This window comes from Rutidosis leptorrhynchoides, chromosome 3 (genome assembly GCF_046630445.1).
Source record: "Rutidosis leptorrhynchoides isolate AG116_Rl617_1_P2 chromosome 3, CSIRO_AGI_Rlap_v1, whole genome shotgun sequence".
Taxonomy (NCBI): Eukaryota; Viridiplantae; Streptophyta; class Magnoliopsida; order Asterales; family Asteraceae; genus Rutidosis; species Rutidosis leptorrhynchoides.
In genome coordinates, this window is record NC_092335.1 from 612,719,362 (window position 1) to 612,742,597 (window position 23,236).

At 32.3% G+C, this 23,236-nt stretch overlaps 1 protein-coding gene across 1 annotated transcript; it reads right to left on the reverse strand.

The window, feature by feature from the left end:
* Positions 1-946: 946 nt before the first annotated feature.
* On the reverse strand, positions 947-3,992 carry LOC139898886 (NAD(P)H-quinone oxidoreductase subunit M, chloroplastic). Its single transcript, XM_071881686.1, has 2 exons — positions 3,445-3,992; positions 947-1,435 (listed from the first exon to the last, which is right to left on the reverse strand). Exons 1-2 carry the CDS (start codon positions 3,898-3,900, stop codon positions 1,247-1,249), a joined length of 645 nt encoding a protein of 214 aa, XP_071737787.1. The 5' UTR covers positions 3,901-3,992; the 3' UTR covers positions 947-1,246.
* Positions 3,993-23,236: the final 19,244 nt, after the last annotated feature.

The following is a 23,236-nucleotide window of genomic DNA, read 5'->3' on the forward strand; positions in this document are numbered from 1 at the left end:
TCTTCACGTTGTGTCTTCCATATATGGACTAGAACCATAGATATGATATAATATCATTTGTTAGGAAATATATATATATATATATATATATATATATATATATATATATATATATATATATATATATATATATATATATATATATATATATATATATATATATATAGTGGTAGGATCAAGAGGGAAGTAACCATTCGGGGGGAAGCGGGGGGAAACAAAAACTTTTTTTTTTCGTTTTTTGAAAAAACTTTGTTCACGAACATTATAGTTGAGATGAAAATATGAACATTTAGTAGAGACACTTTGTGATAAATGTTTTTATTTTGGCGGGAAAACGCTCGAAGAAGTAATATATAACAATTATCGTGTTTTTCGAGCGTATTTTGAGGTTTTAGCTATTGGGGTTTAGATATTAGGGTTTAGATATTAGGGTTTATAGGGTTTAGATATTAGGGTTTAGATATTAGGGTTTATAGGGTTTAGATATTAGGGTTTAGATTTAGGATTTAGATTGAGTTTTTAACACGAACGGTTTAGAGTTTAGGGTTTAGGGTTTAGGGTTTAGGGTTTGGTGTTTTGGGTTTATTCCATAAACCCAAAACACCAAACCCTAAACCCTAAACTCTAAATCGGGCTAAATTTTACTTCACAAAACATGAAAAAAATCGTTCATATTCTTCACGAACAATATTATCTTGAATGTTATTTTTTGTCGATCGTTTTTCCGCCTAAATAATAACATTCATCACGAAGTGTCTCTTCTAAATGTTCATATTTTCGTGTGATCTTGATGCGGAAAAAAAAAATTCAAAAAAAACGAAAAAAAAAAAAATTTTGCTTCCCCCCAATTGGTTACTTCCCCATTGATCCTGCCCCTATATATATATATATATATATATATATATATATATATATATATATATATATATATCTCAACAAAACGTCCAACAGAAAAACTTAGTTCCATTTCAAAAACAGCGGGTGATAATGAAAGTAGGACATTAACTTATATGCTAATATTATCTTGTTTATGGGGAAATGTGTTTGCACTCAACAATTATGAGGCCATGTTCTATTGTTCAGTGAAATAATAACTACATGTTTATCCTGTGTAACTTGAGCACATACGTACAGTTCAACCCCAATTTCCGTTTTCACACTGCACATGATCAACATCATCTATACGTACATCGGTACATTATGTTTTTACAAATACACATACGTTATGAATTTGGTATACGAGTCGTTACTGATTTACATCTTGAATTTCGTAATCGGGGTTGTAACTGAATCCGACACGAGGTTTGCCCATGCTGAAGTTAAGTACCCTTGCATTCATGTTGTATTGTATTTGTCCTTCATAAAGAAGCTTTCTTATGTAATGTTCTATGTCTGAACCAATAAGCCGAAGTGTGTACTCTGTCAATGGTGCACCCTGTTTCAACAAAGTCACAAATTACATCTCATAAATTGTTCATATTCTCTAACTCAATTCTTTTAATGGCAAAAAGTTTATATATAAATGTAAGACTAACAAAAGCTAGAATTACAACGAAAAAAAATGATAACACCATTTTTACATTTTGCAGGCTAATCAATTTATATTTAGTTTTTTTGGAACATCAAACACACACAACCTTTTTGCCCCCGATGGGATTCGAACTCACAATCTCTAAGGATGATATCTCTTGATACTATTGGGCGAGAAGTTCTTTGGTCTCCACTTGTCTTTATTAGCCCAAATAAACAACTAACAGTAATCTTAGGGTAGAATGTAGTCAAACTTTGTTTTGGAAGGTTGAATTACCATACTATCTAACAGATAAAAGTTATGAATAGTAATTAATGGCATTTTCGTCCTTTCATTTTTTTTTAACTTTTAACTAAATTTTATTACACCAACAAAGTTCCCCACACTTTTTTCACAAATTCAAACCAACCCCCCAAACAGGGGGTAAAGTGTCAAATAACCATTTTCATAAAAAAATCTTAAATACACTCCACTCAAATATTCAACGGGTCATATCTTCTCGCTCGCAACGAGTTAAAATTTTCCAACACCATCGTTAAACTCGAAATAATTTTAGGAACACAATGTCACTAATTATACGCAAAACGGACGCCTTTTAAAAGACGCTAAATATTTGGGGTACTTTTCATACATGTTGATTTTGCGTTAAATTTTTAAAAGTCGACAATTTCATAGCGAAACGCAGAGATGCACATATATTGTTAATTTAAAATAACATTTAAATCTTTCACGTGTTATATCTTTTAGTTCGACTCGAGTTGCGCTTCAACGACATCACCGTTAGCCACGAAATAATTTTACAAACTAAAGGCAATAAAATACATTGAAAACTGAACCCCAGCGCGAAGCGAGGGTTCGAAAACTAGTTTATTCTAACATTCATAGATTCACTAGGTTTGTAACTTTATTTACTCCAATCAATCATGTCAACTTTAGGCATTGTTGAAGTGACCCAATACATGTACATGTAACTGTTTAAAGAACCGACATGCGAATTTAAAATGATAAATTAAAGCAGGACATGTTATTAACTAGCTAGTACAAAATATTTTAGTGATTTGCTAATCTTGTGTACAACTTGAATGGTAGTTATGTTTCATCAAAACAAAATTTTATGCTAATGGAAATAAGTATTGCAACTAGGGTTGCCGCCGGCATAAGGCAGCCACCTAGACGATAGAAACTTTTTGATGTATTACTTAAATTTAAATGTAGTATGATTATGGACAAATGACTCGAAAATATAACATAAGTTACATAATTTGATAGTAAAGGTATATGAGTTTTATTAATACCTGAAAATTACTTTACTTCAATTTGTCTCACAAAAAGACTATCATTTCAAAAATTGGGTAATATTAAAAACGATATTTAGTGAAATTTTGTTAACTGCTCACATGTCAGGTACACCGCACATGTAAACACTTAATGAAATTTAACTAACGGTCGTTAGTGAGTTGGATCATATTACTCAATTTAACATTTTTGAAATCATATTCCTTTTATGTGATAGGCTTGAAGTTTAGAGTATTTTATGGACATCAGCAACAAAACTCATATTACCTCTGTCTATTAAATTGTGTAACTTACGTTACTTTTTTTTTTAGTCATTTACGATATAAATAAGTGTGAAGTTTCTAATTAGTCCTATCTTTATTATGTGATTTTTTTTTCGTCAAAAAATATGCCTGGATCAACCGATTGCAACAATATGGTTTCTGTAATAGAATTTTGTTAAAAAATAAAAGTATACAGTAATTTTTGTAATAGAATTTTCTTGCTTACAAAACGAAATTCTTGGCTCGATCTTGCAATATATTTACTCTTTTATATGCGATATGATCAACATGTACCCCCACCCAAAGCAAATTTGTAACAAAAAGAAATCGAGTTAATTGGTAAGTAGTCATTACCTCATAGTGATCAACAAGCTCTTGAAAGTAAGAATAAACCATGGTACAAGTTTCCGGCGTCCAAACAAACTCATCGGTCGGATCAAGAATTAGTGTTAGCTTATCGGTTTGAGTTTGGTCGAAAGCACACGTCTCAGGGTCAATATATGCTGCAAAAATCCTCACATGTCTTGTGGTGCAGCTCAACCATTGCCCGCCATAATCTCGAATCATGTTTTTACTTTCGACGTTGATTTGTGGCTCAACGGGCCTCGGTTGTGTCACACCCTTGATTGGTTTCACTTCTTTTTCTTCGTCTTCTTCTTCTTGTTGTAATGAAACTGATTCTTGAACTTCTTGTTTAGCGAATACTATGAACCCGTTGCTGTTGTTTCGTTTCCTGGGTACGAGGATTTCGGATTTGTTCATCGGGTTCCAACCCACCATGGAAGCCATTGAAGATAATGATGATGCCATTTTTGGGTGTTTGGTTTAAAGCTTATGGTGATTGTATCGTATGGTTTAATATTTACATGTTTCAAGTGTGGATAAGTTTTTTTGGTTTTTTGTTTCCTTGTATGTGAAGGAGTGAGCTACGAAGAGTTTGTGGTGAGAAAGTGTTTTGAAATTGGCCAATTCTGGGTTTTTTTTATTCACCCTAAATAACTTTTTAACATCTTAAGTTTACTTCAATTGTTTAGTACAAGAGTATTATAATTATTTACTTTTTATTCAATTGATTTGGGAATATATATATATATATATATATATATATATATATATATATATATATATATATATATATATATAGTGGTAGGATCATGAGGGAAGTAACCAATCGGGCGAAAGCGAGGGAAGCAAAATTTTTTTTTTCGTTTTTTGAAAAAACTTTATTCACGAACATTATATATTGGATGAAAATATGAACATTTAATAAAGACACTTTGTGATAAATGTTTTTATTTTAGCGGGAAAACGCTCGAAGAAATAATATATAACAATTATCGTATTTTTCGAGCTTATGTTGAGGTTTTAGATATTAGGGTTTAGATATTAGTGATTATGGGGTTTAGATATTAGGGTTTATAGGGTTTAGAAATTTAGGGCTTAGGATTTATATTTAGGGTTAGATTTAGAAATTAGATTGAGTTTTTAACACGAACGGTTTAAAGTTTATGGTTTAGGGTTTAGGGTTTGGTGTTTTGGGTTTATGGAATAAATCCAAAACACCAAACCCTAAACCCTAAACTCTAAATCGGGCTAAATTTTACTTCACAAAACATGAAGAAAAAAAACGTTAACATTCTTCACGAACAATATTATCGCGAATGTTATTTTTGTCGGTCGTTTTTTCGCCAAAATAATAACATTCATCACGAAGTGTCTTTTTTAAATGTTCATATTTTTGTGTGATCATGATGCATGAAAAAAAATTCAAAAAAACGAAGAAAAAAAATTGCTTCCCCCCGCTTCCCCCTGATTGGTTACTTCCCCATTGATTCTGCCCATATATATATATATATATATATATATATATATATATATATATATATATATATATATATATATATATATATATATATATATATATATATATATATATATATATATATAGCGACCCGACAAAATCGTCATTGACGGCGCCGTCTACTTAGATCCCGTTACGTGGTCATAATGAAATGTCCCGTTCTTATTGATTAAAAACGTTCCATATTAATTGATTTCGTTGCGAGATTTTGACCTCTATATGAGACGTTTTTCAAAGACTGCATTCATTTTAAAACAAACCATAACCTTTATTTCATCAATAAAGGTTTAAAAAGCTTTACGTAGATTATCAAATAATGATAATCTAAAATATCCTGTTTACACACGACCATTACATAATGGTTTACAATACAAATATGTTACAACAAAATAAGTTTCTTGAATGCAGTTTTTACACAATATCATACAAGCATGGACTCCAAATCTCGTCCTTATTTAAGTATGCGACAGCGGAAGCTCTTAATAATCACCTGAGAATAAACATGCTTAAAACGTCAACAAAAATGTTGGTGAGTTATAGGTTTAACCTATATATATCAAATCATAATAATAGACCACAAGATTTCATATTTCAATACACATCCCATACATAGAGATAAAAATCATTCATATGGTGAACACCTGGTAACCGACATTAACAAGATGCATATATAAGAATATCCCCATCATTCCGGGACACCCTTCGGATATGATATAAATTTCGAAGTACTAAAGCATCCGGTACTTTGGATGAGGTTTGTTAGGCCCAATAGATCTATCTTTAGGATTCGCGTCAATTAGGGTGTCTGTTCCCTAATTCTTAGATTACCAGAATTAATAAAAAGGGGCATATTCGATTTGGATAATTCAACCATAGAATGTAGTTTCACGTACTTGTGTCTATTTTGTAAATCATTTATAAAACCTGCATGTATTCTCATCCCAAAAATATTAGATTTTAAAAGTGGGACTATAACTCACTTTCACAGATTTTTACTTCGTCGGGAAGTAAGACTTGGCCACTGGTTGATTCACGAACCTATAACAATATATACATATATATCAAAGTATGTTCAAAATATATTTACAACACTTTTAATATATTTTGATGTTTTAAGTTTATTAAGTCAGCTGTCCTCGTTAGTAACCTACAACTAGTTGTCCACAGTTAGATGTACAGAAATAAATTGATAAACATTATCTTGAATCAATCCACGACCCAGTGTATACGTATCTCAGTATTGATCACAACTCAAACTATATATATTTTGGAATCAACCTCAACCCTGTATAGCTAACTCCAACATTCACATATAGAGTGTCTATGGTTGTTCCGAAATATATATAGATGTGTCGACATGATAGGTCGAAACATTGTATACGTGTCTATGGTATCTCAAGATTACATAATATACAATACAAGTTGATTAAGTCATGGTTGGAATAGATTTGTTACCAATTTTCACGTAGCTAAAATGAGAAAAATTATCCAATCTTGTTTTACCCATAACTTCTTCATTTTAAATCCGTTTTGAGTGAATCAAATTGCTATGATTTCATATTGAACTCTATTTTATGAATCTAAACAGAAAAAGTATAGGTTTATAGTCGGAAAAATAAGTTACAAGTCATTTTTGTAAAGGTAGTCATTTCAGTCGAAAGAACGACGTCTAGATGACCATTTTAGAAAACATACTTCCACTTTGAGTTTAACCAATATTTTTGGATATAGTTTCATGTTCATAATAAAAATCATTTTCTCAGAATAACAACTTTTAAATCAAAGTTTATCATAGTTTTTAATTAACTAACCCAAAACAGCCCGCGGTGTTACTACGACGGCGTAAATCCGGTTTTACGGTGTTTTTCGTGTTTCCAAGTTTTAAATCATTAAGTTAGCATATCATATAGATATAGAACATGTGTTTAGTTTATTTTAAAAGTCAAGTTAGAAGGATTAACTTTTGTTTGCGAACAAGTTTAGAATTAACTAAACTATGTTCTAGTGATTACAAGTTTAAACCTTCGAATAAGATAGCTTTATATGTATGAATCGAATGATGTTATGAACATCATTACTACCTTAAGTTCCTTGGATAAACCTACTGGAAAAGAGAAAAATGGATCTAGCTTCAACGGATCCTTGGATGGCTCGAAGTTCTTGAAGCAGAATCATGACACGAAAACAAGTTCAAGTAAGATCATCACTTGAAATAAGATTGTTATAGTTATAGAAATTGAACCAAAGTTTGAATATGACTATTACCTTGTATTAGAATGATAACCTACTGTAAGAAACAAAGATTTCTTGAGGTTGGATGATCACCTTACAAGATTGGAAGTGAGCTAGCAAACTTGAAAGTATTCTTGATTTTATGTAACTAGAACTTGTAGAATATATGAAGAACACTTAGAACTTGAAGATAGAACTTGAGAGAGATCAATTAGATGAAGAAAATTGAAGAATGAAAGTGTTTGTAGGTGTTTTTGGTCGTTGGTGTATGGATTAGATATAAAGGATATGTAATTTTGTTTTCATGTAAATAAGTCATGAATGATTACTCATATTTTTATAATTTTATGATATATTTCATGCTAATTGCCAAATGATGGTTCCCAAATGTGTTAGGTGACTCACATGGGCTGCTAAGAGCTGATCATTGGAGTGTATATACCAATAGTACATACATCTAAAAGCTGTGTATTGTACGAGTACGAATACGGGTGCATACGAGTAGAATTGTTGATGAAACTGAACGAGGATGTAATTGTAAGCATTTTTGTTAAGTAGAAGTATTTTGATAAGTGTATTGAAGTATTTCAAAAGTGTATAAATACATATTAAAACACTACATGTATATACATTTTAACTGAGTCGTTAAGTCATCGTTAGTCGTTACATGTAAGTGTTGTTTTGAAACCTTTAGGTTAACGATCTTGTTAAATGTTGTTAACCCAATGTTTATAATATCAAATGAGATTTTAAATTATTATATTATCATGATATTATCATGTATGAATATCTCTTAATATGATATATATACATTAAATATCTTTACAACGATAATCGTTACATATATGTCTCGTTTAAAAATCATTAAGTTAGTAGTCTTGTTTTTACATATGTAGTTCATTGTTAATATACTTAATGATATGTTTACTTATCATAGTATCATGTTAACTATATATATATCCATATATATGTCATCATATAATTTTTACAAGTTTTAACGTTCGTGAATCACCGATCAACTTGGGTGGTCAATTGTCTATATGAAACATATTTCAATTAATCAAGTCTTAACAAGTTTGATTGCTTAACATTTTGGAAACATTTAATCATGTAAATATCAATCTCAATTAATATATGTAAACATGGATAAGTTCGGGTCACTACAATACCTACCCGTTAAATAAATTTCGTCCCGAAATTTTAAGCTGTTGAAGGTGTTGACGAATCTTCTGGAAATAGATGAGGGTATTTCTTCTTCATCTGATCTTCATGCTCCCAGGTGAACTCGGGTCCTCTACGAGCATTCCATCGAATCTTAACAATTGGTATCTTGTTTTGATTAAGTCTTTTAACCTCACGATCCATTATTTCGACGGGTTCTTCGATGAATTGAAGTTTTTCGTTGATTTGGATTTCATCTAACGGAATAGTGAGATCTTCTTTAGCAAAACATTTCTTCAAATTCGAGACGTGGAAAGTGTTATGTACAGCCGCGAGTTGTTGAGGTAACTCAAGTCGGTAAGCTACTGGTCCGACACGATCAATAATCTTGAATGGTCCAATATACCTTGGATTTAATTTCCCTCGTTTACCAAATCGAACAACGCCTTTCCAAGGTGCAACTTTAAGCATGACCATCTCTCCAATTTCAAATTCTATATCTTTTCTTTTAATGTCAGCGTAGCTCTTTTGTCGACTTTGGGCGGTTTTCAACCGTTGTTGAATTTGGATGATCTTCTCGGTAGTTTCTTGTATAATCTCCGGACCCGTAATCTGTCTATCCCCCACTTCACTCCAATAAATCGGAGACCTGCACTTTCTACCATAAAGTGCTTCAAACGGCGCCATCTCAATGCTTGAATGGTAGCTGTTGTTGTACGAAAATTCTGCTAACGGTAGATGTCGATCCCAACTGTTTCCGAAATCAATAACACATGCTCGTAGCATGTCTTCAAGCGTTTGTATCGTCCTTTCGCTCTGCCCATCAGTTTGTGGATGATAGGCAGTACTCATGTCTAGATGAGTTCCTAATGCTTGCTGTAATGTCTGCCAGAATCTTGAAATAAATCTTCCATCCCTATCAGAGATAATAGAGATTGGTATTCCATGTCTGGAGATGACTTCCTTCAAATACAGTCGTGCTAACTTCTCCATCTTGTCATCTTCTCTTATTGGCAGGAAGTGTGCTGATTTGGTGAGACGATCAACTATTACCCAAATAGTATCAAAACCACTTGCAGTCCTTGGCAATTTAGTGATGAAATCCATGGTAATGTTTTCCCATTTCCATTCCGGGATTTCGGGTTGTTGAAGTAGACCTGATGGTTTCTGATGCTCAGCTTTGACCTTAGAACACTTCAAACATTCTCCTACGTATTTAGCAACATCGACTTTCATACCCGGCCACCAAAAATGTTTCTTGAGATCCTTGTACATCTTCCCCGTTCCAGGATGTATTGAGTATCTGGTTTTATGAGCTTCTCTAAGTACCATTTCTCTCAAATCTCCAAATTTTGGTACCCAAATCCTTTCAGCCCTATACCGGGTTCCGTCTTCCCGAATATTAAGATGCTTCTCCGAACCTTTGGGTATTTCATCCTTTAAATTTCCCTCTTTTAAAACTCCTTGTTGCGCCTCCTTTATTTGAGTAGTAAGGTTATTATGAATCATTATATTCATAGATTTTACTCGAATGGGTTCTCTATCCTTCCTGCTCAAGGCATCGGCTACCACATTTGCCTTCTGAAAGGACCCGTTCATATACATTATAAACGATTCACAATAGTTGATTACATCACGAGGTATTTGACCTCTATATGATACGTTTTACAAACATTGCATTCGTTTTTAAAAGACAAACTTTATTTACATCAAAAATTGACGGCATACATACCATTTCATATTACATCCAACTATAATTGACTTAATATTAATCTTGATGAACTCAACGACTCGAATGCAACGTCTTTCAAAGTATGTCTTGAATGACTCCAAGTAATATCCTTAAAATGAGCTAATGCACAGCGGAAGATTTCTTTAAACCTGAGAATAAACATGCTTTAAAGTGTCAACCAAAAGGTTGGTGAGTTCATTAGTTTATCATAATCCATCATTTCCGTAATAGTAATAGACCACAAGATTTCAGTTTCTATAAATATCCGTACACTCGCAAGTGTATAAAAGTATTCTATAAGTTGTAGGCACCCGGTAACAAGCCTTAACGTTCATGTTTTACCCTCTGAAGTACACCAGATCAGGTGTGTTTAAAATAACCTCGAAGTACTAAAGCATCCCATAGTCAGGATGGGGTTTGTCAGACCCAATAGATCTATCTTTAGGATTCGCGCCTACCGTACATAGACAAGTAGTTTAATGTTACCAAGCTAAGGGTATATTTCTGGTTTAAACCCACATAGAATTAGTTTTAGTACTTGTGCCTATTTCGTAAAACATTTATAAAACAGCGCATGTATTCTCAGCCCAAAAATATATATAAAAAGGGAGTAATGAAACTCACAATACTGTATTTCGTAGCAATTATGTATATGACGGCACTGAACAAGTGCAGGGTTTGTCTCGGATTCATGAACCTATATTAAGTATATATATTTATATGTTGGTCAATATCTGTCTAACAATTTAGGTCAGGTCGTAGTGTATCACAATCCTAATGCTCGAGACCGACATGCAAAAGTCAACAAAAGTCAACTTGACCTAAAATGACTTCCAAAATCTATACATGTTTATTATATAACTTATATATAGTCGTTTTATATATTTAAATATATTTATCAGATCTTATTATACTAAATAATACAAGTCATTTATTAATAAATAAAAATTTATATTTAAATTCATATATGATAAAAATATACTTTTATATATCTCAAGTAATAAAATTTATAAAATTCACTTAATATCATAAAAATATAGTGGTATGTATTATTAATGTAATTATATTACGTGTGGTAAAAATATCTTTGTACGCATATTTATTTGATTAAATAATATTGATAATAATAATAATGATAAAAATAATAAAATGATAGTTTCAATAAAAATATTAATTTTTAGTAATAAAAATAATTTTAGTAATAACATCAACTGATAATCGTTTTAATAATAATATTAAAATTAATAATAATTCAGTTGACCATATCTTTTAATCCGTTCATCGAACCCACACGATTTCTAAATGAAAAGTTATTAATTTTTCTTTAGCTTTTCAACGACATGCATATCATATACCTTATCTCAGTAGCATATGTATCAAATTTGTGATTTATCATAAACTATTTAACGACGAAACTAAGCATACAAACATGCATAATCATATATACTCGAGCACTAGTAAGGGATACACTATTAATATATAAAAGATAAGATATGAATGCTCACATATCAATATTGTGATTCAATATTGCAGGAAAGTACGTAGACGCAACGAAAATGATAAACGTTAGGTTGACCTCACGAGCAATACCCTCGAACAATATCCATAACCTCCATAGCTATAACCCATAATTTCCTTAGCTCTATCCCGTTTGAAAACTTATTTTGAAATCGTCTGAATATAACTCCGTCGTAGTATTTTATGTATACTAATAATATCTTGAAATAATACTAAGTAAATATATATATATATATAATTCGATTGAGAGAGTTTAGAGAAATATATTTTCAAGTTTCTATGAAATAATAAAACCTATTGAATTCTATTTATAATAGATTTTTGAATTATTAAAGTGAATTATTAAAGTATGAATTATTAAAGTGAATTATTAAAGTATGAATTATTAAAGTAAATTATTAAAGTATGAATTATTAAAGTGAATTATTAAAGTATGAATTATTAAAGTGAATTATTAAAGTGAATTATTAAAGTGAATTATTAAAGTTAAAGTAAAGTAAAAGTAAAGTAAAAGTAAAGTAAAGGTAAAGTTAAAGTATAGTAAAAGTATAAAACTATGTACGTATAATACGCGTATAAATATATTTAATATTAATTTAAATCGTTATATCATAAAACATTTTAGAAAAGTAGAATTATATATATTCATAATAGGTTTCAAGTTTTTAAATTACAGTTTGTTGGTGAAGCATGGGATAAAGTCCAAAGGTTTAATAAACGTATGAAATCATCTTAATGAAAAATATCGAGTTACTTAACTTGTCGATATCCAACATCTAAGTTATTTACACTCCACGTTCTTACTTAAAGATCACTTTACCATTTTCCGAATATTGTCAAAAAGAATAGATTTCTTAAATCACAGTGGACCTCATAACATTGGCCCGTAATCATATCATAATGTATCTGATAATTCAATCATTTGATATTATCTCTTAATTCTATCGATAAATATATCGAAACAAATACGTTCATGTAAAGTATCATATATATCAAATACTTTGTTAATGTTTTCAGTTATTATATATTATATATACATATCTATATACACATAATTGTTCGTGAATCGTCGAACACGGTCAAAGGGTAATTGATTACATGAATGTAGTTCCAAACTTTTTGAGATTCAACATTACAAATTCTGCTTATCGTGTCGGAAACATATAAATTTTAGGTTTAAATTTGGTCGGAAATTTCCGGGTCGTCACAGTACCTACCCGTTAAAGAAATTTCGTCCCGAAATTTGATCGAGGTCGTCATGGCTAACTTTAAAAATGTTTTCATGACGAATATGAGTTGATAAATAGAGTTTTATCATCATTGAGTAATATAGATAAAACAATTTGATTACGCGAAGAGTATAAGTGAAGCTATCGCAAGAGAGTAAAATGAGTAAACGTATATTCGTTTTAACCGATGACGTAGTTATGATTGATTTCCGGAATTCATGGAATTTAAAGAAAATCTTTGCAATAAGATTTGGTTCTTTGGCGATTAAGGAAATCAGGATCTTATTTGATTAAATGCGATAATTTGTCTCGATTTCTCTGTCTGATATTTTACTATAAATCCACCCCCTTCGTTTCTTTATTTCCACGGCTCACACCTTCTAGTCTTTCTCCCCAATTCATACTTTAAAGCATTCGTTAATATGCTTCATCCAGTATTGATTCTTGATATACTCTTAACTTTCATATCTGTCATTCTTCTTTTTCATCTACCACCGGAGGAAGTTATTTTCTTCTACCATTACCTTGGGGTTATTGTGTTTTTCATTCTCCCGTGTCTTTATATTGCTATACGCATTGATATACAAGGTTTGTAATTTCGGGGTTGTTATCGGGCTTTATATTCTCCATTATATTTCGGAGCTTCATGCTTTCGTTTTCTCTTCCCGACCTTAAGTCAAGCGGATAATGGTCCAGAATTTGTAGATATGAATTTTTGGATGAACATAGTTAATGTTCCAAGAAGAAAATCGTAATGGCACGATCTTGATTTGGCAAATTACCAGAATATCCTAAAATATAGAGCTATCAAGATGATATGTTCTTAATATGTTTGGAAATTGGGTAGAATGTAAGAGTCGTGTAAATAGTACATGATGACGTTATGATCTGTGAATCATCATGTTCCATTTAGAAACTCAGCATGAATTACTGTAATATAATCACGTTGATCAAGTGTCATTATATTATACTAACTCATGCTTCAGCTCCCAACACTTCTTCAAGAATATTCCTATTTTAAACTCGAATGTTTCAGAATTTAGAAACTAAAATAGTTTCTTTTATGATATAATACAGATAGCGTGAAGAGGTAAATGATTTCAGATAAGAATAATTATTAAAAATATCTTCAGAAGTATGGATGATATTTATAATGAAAGATACGATGATATCTTAGAATGTCTAATATCAGAGGATGATGAAGGATATTGTCCGCAGGGGTTTAGAGTCAGGAGCAAGGTATTCGTTAATGACTTCAGCAAGTACTGAATCATTTGGATTCTTTGAAGGCAGGTTCAGACTTTATGATTTGTCCACAGCCTCCTTCATATTTTGCTCAATCCGTTTTCCAGTTCCAAAGCTTCTCTTTTTCTGAGCTTTGCCAATATACTATCCTTTATCATCCAAATTTTTACTGTTAAGGTCGTTTACAGTTTTTGCTGCTTCATCAGCATTTTTCAAAATTTCGAGAACTGGTTCGCAGTTTAGGGTGTTTTTCAGAAATTTCTCATTCAAAGAATGTAAGTCTTGGAGGTAGACGTTGTGTGTATATGTAATTGTTGATGTAGACATGCTGCGAGGTTTCAAAATACTGATTGCTGATTCTCAATAATTGGTATGGCAATTCTTGTTATAAGGTACGAATGAGTATATGGTAGGGTTTCGATAATTATAATGATTTTTTTTTTTTTGGAAAGTCAAAGATCAATGAAGTTGTTGGTAAGTTTATTGCTAATGTGGTGAATATAAACGATTCTCCGGTAACGTTGGCGAAAGGGCAACGTATCTATCGAGGTTATAATAAGACTGTTTTGATTGAGAAGTCGAAGTTGACTTGCTGGAGCTGTGACAAAACTGTCTATTTTGAAATGAAATTGAAAAGTTATTTTAGCTAGTAAATGCCATAGGGTCTAACACGGATACGTGTCGAACTATGACTTGGGTTTTGAGAGTTTTTCAGGTGTATAACTGTGGGTAACATGTGGTTGGATCATCATCTCGATTGTTCCTTAGTTGAAGTGTCTTCAGGAATTTCGAAGGGTTTGAGCACATATTGTAATTGTTAATACATATGATGTTCTAACACAGTTTTGAAGTCAAAGTATAGCTTTGAAAGATATAGGAATCTAAGAGTGATGATACTGGTTATATTTCGAATTGAATTATGCGATTTTAAAATCAGAATATGTAATTGAATTTGAATGAGTATGATTGTTTTGATTTATATGAAAGAATGAATATTGTTGTGAAAGTAGGGAGTATAGTTGATGATTGCTGAATCAGTTTCGAAAAATGTAATATATTAATTGTGAATTTATATATCTCTCGGGTATTACCTACCCGTTAAAAAAATTTTCACAATTAATATTTTGTACAAAAGAAGTTTATTACAGTCTTTATGAAAATATATGTGTATATTTTCTTTAGATGTAATATAGATTTAATGAGTTAATATTAAATTAAACTCATTTGTTTTATGGTTGGAACTAGAATTGAGTAATCCCTAAAACTTTATAAATTGCATAAGTATTTCTTCAATAATATTGAAATTATGAATCATTACTTTGTTATTTGTTGGTTTTCGTGAAATTCTTGTGAACTTCGCAAGGTACGAATGATGTTATTTGAAAAAGTTTCGAGTACATCGATGATGAAAGTGTAAAATCAAACATATATTCGAATAATACACTTGATTTATTATGAATTGGATTTTTATTGAATTGAGAGAGAGATTGTAATTAACGATGGTTAAGTTGCGGACGAAGGACGTACATCATTGCATATTTGTAATATGAATTAACTGAGTAGTTAAGATTCACACATAATAGCTTAGTACGGGAAGATTTATTATGGTTTAAAAATTTATACATATAAAATATACATATAAATATTTCGATTGGAAATGAGTTAATACTTCATAACTCGTTGATACAATATATTTGTTGTTGATTTGTAATGATGTCCACAATGATTCTTGAACTGACAGAGTTTGTGATGTTACAGGTGCTGTTGATTCTGACGATACTGACGGCACTGACTGTGTTGATGATGCTACGGTCCTGTTGATGATGTTGGTAAAACAATTCTAGCTTGTAAATCGTACACCATTTTCGATCAAAGTTTCTACTCTACCATCTTCGTTCACTAATCCGATTTACGGTCAGAATTAAATAATCTCTAAGATTTTGGAGATTACATAACTGCCGTAGAGATATCTCTTCAATGAAGTTTATGAATTAATACTTCATCGTTTGTTGTTGTTGTTGATATTCCTGGATATTTACAGGGCGTATGACGTTGATGTTTGAGATACATATTGTGATGTTGCGGTGTGGGATGCGGATGTTGTTGTTGGTGGTGGTGATGGTACTGTTGGTGTTGCTGATGGTGGTACTGTTTATGCTGCTGGTGCTGCTGCTGGTTTTTGTAACCTTTGCACCATATTCTCCAAAGCCACTACCCGATCGCGAAGCTCGTTGACTTCTTCTATTACACCGGGGTGATTGTCGGTTCGGACGAGCGGATAAATAAGATCTAGAATTTGGTGTAGTATATAATCATGACGAGATACTCTGGAAATGAGAGAGAAAATGGTGTTTCGGACAGGTTCGCCGGTAAGTGCTTCAGGTTCATTGCCAAGAGGGCAATGTGGTGGATGGAAAGGATCGCCTTCTTCTTGTCTCCAATGATTAAGGAGGCTACGAACCCATCCCCAATTCATCCAGAATAGATGATGGCTGATTGGTAGATCCATTCCAGTCACACTGCTTTCGGAGCTTGAGTGGGATTCCATTTCGGAATCCGAGGAACTTAAACTGATGACGAATTCCATTTCGTACGATTTGATAAAGGATTTTTTTGATACGAAATGATTTTTCGGCTATCGGGTGGTATTCTAACTACATAGAATATCTGTATATATATATATAGATAAAAAGATTTCATAGATTACAGAGGAATTTACGGAATATGTCAGGCAAAGTTTACGGTAATAGATACGATAAGATATGATTTAGCAGATACGCTAAGATATGAATTTTGTCTATACACTATACATGCAATCAATGCAGCAAGACGTGTCTAGACTAAGAATGATAAGCAGGTAATTTCCTAAGGATGGTAAGTAGATGATTTCTGACTAAAAATGATAAACAAAACTTTTGACATGCAGACACGGTCGAAGTCCAGACTCACTAATGCATCTTAACAACTATCAGTTAGACACACTAATGCAAGACCTGGTTCGCTAAGACCACCGCTCTGATACCAACTGAAAGGACCCGTTCATATACATTATAAACGATTCACAATAGTTGATTACATCACGAGGTATTTGACCTCTATATGTTACGTTTTACAAACATTGCATTCGTTTTTAAAAGACAAACTTTATTTACATCAAAAATTGACGGCATGCATACCATTTCATATTACATCCAACTATAATTGACTTAATATTAATCTTGATGAACTCAACGACTAGAATGCAACGTCTTTCAAAGTATGTCTTGAATGACTCCAAGTAATATCCTTAAAATGAGCTAATGCACAGCGGAAGATTTCTTTAAACCTGAGAATAAACATGCTTTAAAGTGTCAACCAAAAGGTTGGTGAGTTCATTAGTTTATCATAATCCATCATTTCCGTAATAGTAATAGACCACAAGATTTCAGTTTCTATAAATATTCGTACACTCGCAAGTGTATAAAAGTATTCTATAAGTTGTAGGCACCTGGTAACAAGCCTTAACGTTCATGTTTTACCCTCTGAAGTACACCAGATCAGGTGTGTTTAAAATAACCTCGAAGTACTAAAGCATGCCATAGTCAGGATGGGGTTTGTCAGACCCAATAGATCTATCTTTAGGATTCGCGCCTACCGTACATAGACAAGTAGTTTAATGTTACCAAGCTAAGGGTATATTTCTGGTTTAAACCCACATAGAATTAGTTTTAGTACTTGTGCCTATTTCGTAAAACATTTATAAAACAGCGCATGTATTCTCAGCCCAAAAATATATATAAAAAGGGAGTAATGAAACTCACAATACTGTATTTCGTAGCAATTATGTATATGACGGCACTGAACAAGTGCAGGGTTTGTCTCGGATTCATGAACCTATATTAAGTATATATATTTATATGTTGGTCAATATCTGTCTAACAATTTAGGTCAGGTCATAGTGTATCACAATCCTAATGCTCGAGACCGACATGCAAAAGTCAACTTGACCCAAAATGACTTCCAAAATCTATACATGTTTATTATATAACTTATATATAGTCGTTTTATATATTTAAATATATTTATCAGATCTTATTATACTAAATAATACAAGTCATTTATTAATAAATAAAAATTTATATTTAAATTCATATATGATAAAAATGTACTTTTATATATCTCAAGTAATAAAATTTATAAAATTCACTTAATATCATAAAAATATAGTGGTATGTATTATTAATGTAATTATATTACGTGTGGTAAAAATATCTTTGTACGCATATTTATTTGATTAAATAATATTGATAATAATAATAATGATAAAAATAATAAAATGATAGTTTCAATAAAAATATTAATTTTTAGTAATAAAAATAATTTTAGTAATAACATCAACTGATAATCGTTTTAATAATAATATTAAAATTAATAATAATTCAGTTAACCATATCTTTTAATCCGTTCATCGAACCCACACGATTTCTAAATGAAAAGTTATTAATTTTTCTTTAGCTTTTCAACGACATGCATATCATATACCTTATCTCAGTAGCATATGTATCAAATTCGTGATTTATCATAAACTATTTAACGACGAAACTAAGCATACAAACATGCATAATCATATATACTCGAGCACTAGTCAGGGATACACTATTAATATATAAAAGATAAGATATGAATGCTCACATATCAATATTGTGATTCAATATTGCAGGAAAGTACGTAGACGCAACGAAAATGATAAACGTTAGGTTGACCTCACGAGCAATACCCTCGAACAATATCCATAACCTCAATAGCTATAACCCATAATTTCCTTAGCTCTATCCCGTTTGAAAACTTATTTTGAAATCGTCTGAATATAACTCCGTCGTAGTATTTTATGTATACTAATAATATCTTGAAATAATACTAAGTAAATATATATATGTAATTCGATTGAGAGAGTTTAGAGAAATATATTTTCAAGTTTCTATGAAATAATAAAACCTATTGAATTCTATTTATAATAGATTTTTGAATTATTAAAGTGAATTATTAAAGTATGAATTATTAAAGTGAATTATTAAAGTATGAATTATTAAAGTAAATTATTAAAGTATGAATTATTAAAGTGAATTATTAAAGTATGAATTATTAAAGTGAATTATTAAAGTGAATTATTAAAGTGAATTATTAAAGTTAAAGTAAAGTAAAAGTAAAGTAAAAGTAAAGTAAAGGTAAAGTTAAAGTATAGTAAAAGTATAAAACTATGTACGTATAATACGCGTATAAATATATTTAATATTAATTTAAATCGTTATATCATAAAACATTTTAGAAAAGTAGAATTATATATATTCATAATAGGTTTCAAGTTTTTAAATTACAGTCTGTTGGTGAAGCATGGGATAAAGTCCAAAGGTTTAATAAACGTATGAAATCATCTTAATGAAAAATGTCGAGTTACTTAACTTGTCGATATCCAACATCTAAGTTATTTACACTCCACGTTCTTACTTAAAGATCACTTTACCATTTTCCGAATATTGTCAAAAAGAATAGATTTCTTAAATCACAGTGGACCTCATAACATTGGCCCGTAAGCATATCATAATGTATCTGATAATTCAATCATTTGATATTATCTCTTAATTCTGTCGATAAATATATCGAAACAAATACGTTCATGTAAAGTATCATATATATCAAATACTTTGTTAATGTTTTCAGTTATTATATATTATATATACATATCTATATACACTTAATTGTTCGTGAATCGTCGAACACGGTCAAAGGGTAATTGATTACATGAATGTAGTTCCAAACTTTTTGAGATTCAACATTATAAATTCTGCTTATCGTGTCGGAAACATATAAAGGTTAGGTTTAAATTTGGTCGGAAATTTCCGGGTCGTCACACCTTCCCCGGGTGGTAACGAATCTCAAAGTCGTAATCATTCAATAATTCAATCCACCTACGCTACCTCATATTCAGTTGTTTCTGATTAAATATGTGTTGAAGACTTTTGTGGTCGGTATATATAATACTTTTGACCCCATATAAGTAGTGCCTCCAAGTCTTTAATGAAAAAACAACCGCGCCTAATTCCAAATCATGCGTCGTATAATTTTGTTCGTGAATCTTCAATTGTCTAGACGCATAAGCAATCACCTTCGTTCGTTGCATTAATACACAACCGAGACCTTGGTTTGATGCGTCACAATAAATCACAAAATCATTATTCCCTTCAGGCAATGACAATATAGGTGCCGTAGTTAGCTTTTTCTTCAATAACTGAAACGCTTTCTCTTGTTCATCATTCCATTCAAATTTCTTCCCTTTATGCGTTAATGCAGTCAAGGGTTTTGCTATTCTGGAAAAGTCTTGGATGAACCTTCTGTAGTAACCATCTAGTCCTAAAAACTGGCGTATGTGTTTCGGAGTTTTCGGGGTTTCCCACTTTTCAACAGTTTCTATCTTTGCCGGATCCACCTTAATACCTTCTTTGTTCACTATGTGACCGAGGAATTGAACTTCTTCCAACCAAAATGCACACTTTGAAAACTTAGCGTACAATTCTTCCTTCCTCAATACTTCTAACACCTTTCTCAAATGTTCACCGTGTTCTTCGTCATTCTTTGAGTAAATAAGTATGCCATCAATGAAAACAATGACAAACTTGTCAAGGTATGGTCCACACACTTGGTTCATAAGGTCCATGAACACAGCTGGTGCATTATTTAAACCAAATGGCATGACCATAAACTCGTAATGACCGTAACGTGTTCTGAAAGCAGTCTTTGGAATATCATCTTCTTTCACCCGCATTTGATGATACCCGGAACGTAAGTCAATCTTTGAATAAACAGACGAGCCTTGTAGTTGATCAAATAAGTCATCGATTCTCGGTAGTGGGTAGCGGTTCTTGATGGTAAGTTTGTTCAACTCTCGGTAGTCGATACACAACCTGAATGTACCATCTTTCTTCTTGACAAACAAAACAGGAGCTCCCCACGGTGATGTGCTTGGTCGAATGAAATCACGCTCTAAAAGTTCTTGTAATTGGCTTTGCAGTTCTTTCATCTCACTGGGTGCGAGTCTGTAAGGAGCACGAGCTATTGGTGCAGCTCCTGGTACAAGATCTATTTGAAATTCAACGGATCGATGTGGGGGTAATCCCGGTAATTCTTTCAAAAATACATCGGGAAATTCTTTTGCAATGGGAACATCATTGATGCTCTTTTCTTCAGTTTGTACTTTCTCAACGTGTGCTAGAGCAGCATAGCAACCTTTTCTTATTAGTTTTTGTGCCTTCAAATTACTAATAAGATGTAGCTTCGTGTTGCCCTTTTCTCCGTACACCATTAAGGGTTTTCCTTTTTCTCGTATAATGCGAATTGCATTTTTGTAACAAACGATCTCTGCTTTCACTTCTTTCAACCAGTCCATACCGATTATCACATCAAAACTCCCTAACTCTACTGGTATCAAATCAATCTTAAATGTTTCGCTAACCAGTTTAATTTCTCGATTTCGACATATATTATCTGCTGAAATTAATTTACCATTTGCTAATTCGAGTAAAAATTTACTATTCAAAGGCGTCAATGGACAACTTAATTTAGCACAAAAATCTCTACTCATATAGCTTCTATCCGCACCCGAAATCAAATAAAACGTAAGCAGATTTATTGTCAATAAGAAACGTACCCGTAACAAGCTCCTGGTCTTCCTGTGCCTCTGCCGCATTAATATTGAAAACTCTTCCGCGGCCTTGTCCATTCGTGTTCTCCTGGTTCGGGCAATTACTAATAATGTGGCCCGGTTTTCCACATTTATAACAAACTACATTGGCATAACTTGCTCCGACACTACTTGCTCCGCCATTACTCGTTCCGACACCATTTGTTCCTTTCGTTCTATTAACCCCTGGTCCGTAGACCTCACACTTCGCCGCGCTATGACCATTTCTTTTACACTTGTTGCAAAATTTGGTGCAGAACCCCGAGTGATACTTTTCACACCTTTGGCATAGCTGCTTCTGATTGTTGTTGTTGTTGTTGCGATTATTATTATTGTTGGGATGATTGTTGTAGTTGCTGTTGTTGTTGTTGTTGTTGTTGTTGTTGTTGTTGTTGTTGTTGTTGTTGTTGTTGTTGTTGTTGTTGTTGTTGTTGTTGTTGTTGTTGTTGTTGTTGTTGTTGTTGTTGTTGTTGTTGTTGTTGTTGTTGTTGGGCCGTTTGTTGTAGTTGCGATTGATGTTGCGATTGTTGGGATAATTGTTGCGATTATTGTTGTAATTGCTGTTGTTGTTGTTGTATTGGTGTTCTTATCACCGTTTTCCTCCCACTTTCTTTTAACTTGCTTCACATTGGCCTCTTCAGCAGTCTGTTCTTTAATTCTTTCTTCAATCTGGTTCACTAGTTTGTGAGCCATTCTACATGCCTGTTGTATGGAGGCGGGCTCGTGTGAACTTATATCTTCTTGGATTCTTTCCGGTAATCCTTTCACAAACGCGTCGATCTTCTCTTCCTCATCTTCGAATGCTCCCGGACATAATAGGCACAATTCAGTGAATCGTCTTTCGTACGTGGTAATATCAAATCCTTGGGTTCGTAACCCTCTAAGTTCTGTCTTGAGCTTATTGACCTCGGTTCTGGGACGGTACTTCTCGTTCATCAAGTGCTTGAATGCTGACCACGGTAGTGCGTACGCATCATCTTGTCCCACTTACTCTAGATAGGTATTCCACCATGTTAACGCAGAACCTGTGAAGGTATGCGTAGCGTACTTCACTTTGTCCTCTTCAGTACACTTACTTATGGCAAACACAGATTCGACCTTCTTGGTCCACCGTTTCAATTCGATCGGTCCTTCAGTTCCATCAAATTCCAAAGGTTTGCAGGCAGTGAATTCTTTGTAGGTGTATCCTACACGATTTCCTGTACTGCTAGATCCAAGGTTATTGTTGGTATGTAGCGCAGCCTGTACTGCGGCTATGTTTGAAGCTAGAAAAGTACAGAATTCCTCTTCATTCATATTCACTGTGTGTCGAGTAGTCGGTGCCATTTCCTTCAAAATAGTCAAATGGAACAAGTTAATCATAGAGAATATTAAGAGTAGTTAATAGTATTTCGTAGCATAATATGAACTCACTTATAAAAGATTTTTCTTCATATTAGCGTTTTATAAGTTAA

Coding starts and splice junctions, on each gene's coding strand:
- LOC139898886 (XM_071881686.1), bottom strand. CDS start 3,900: ATGGCATCATCATTATCTTCAATGGCTTCCATGGTGGGTTGGAACCCG. Junction 1,436..3,444: donor AGCTTGTTGATCACTATGAG/GTAATGACTACT, acceptor TTGTTGAAACAG/GGTGCACCATTGACAGAGTA.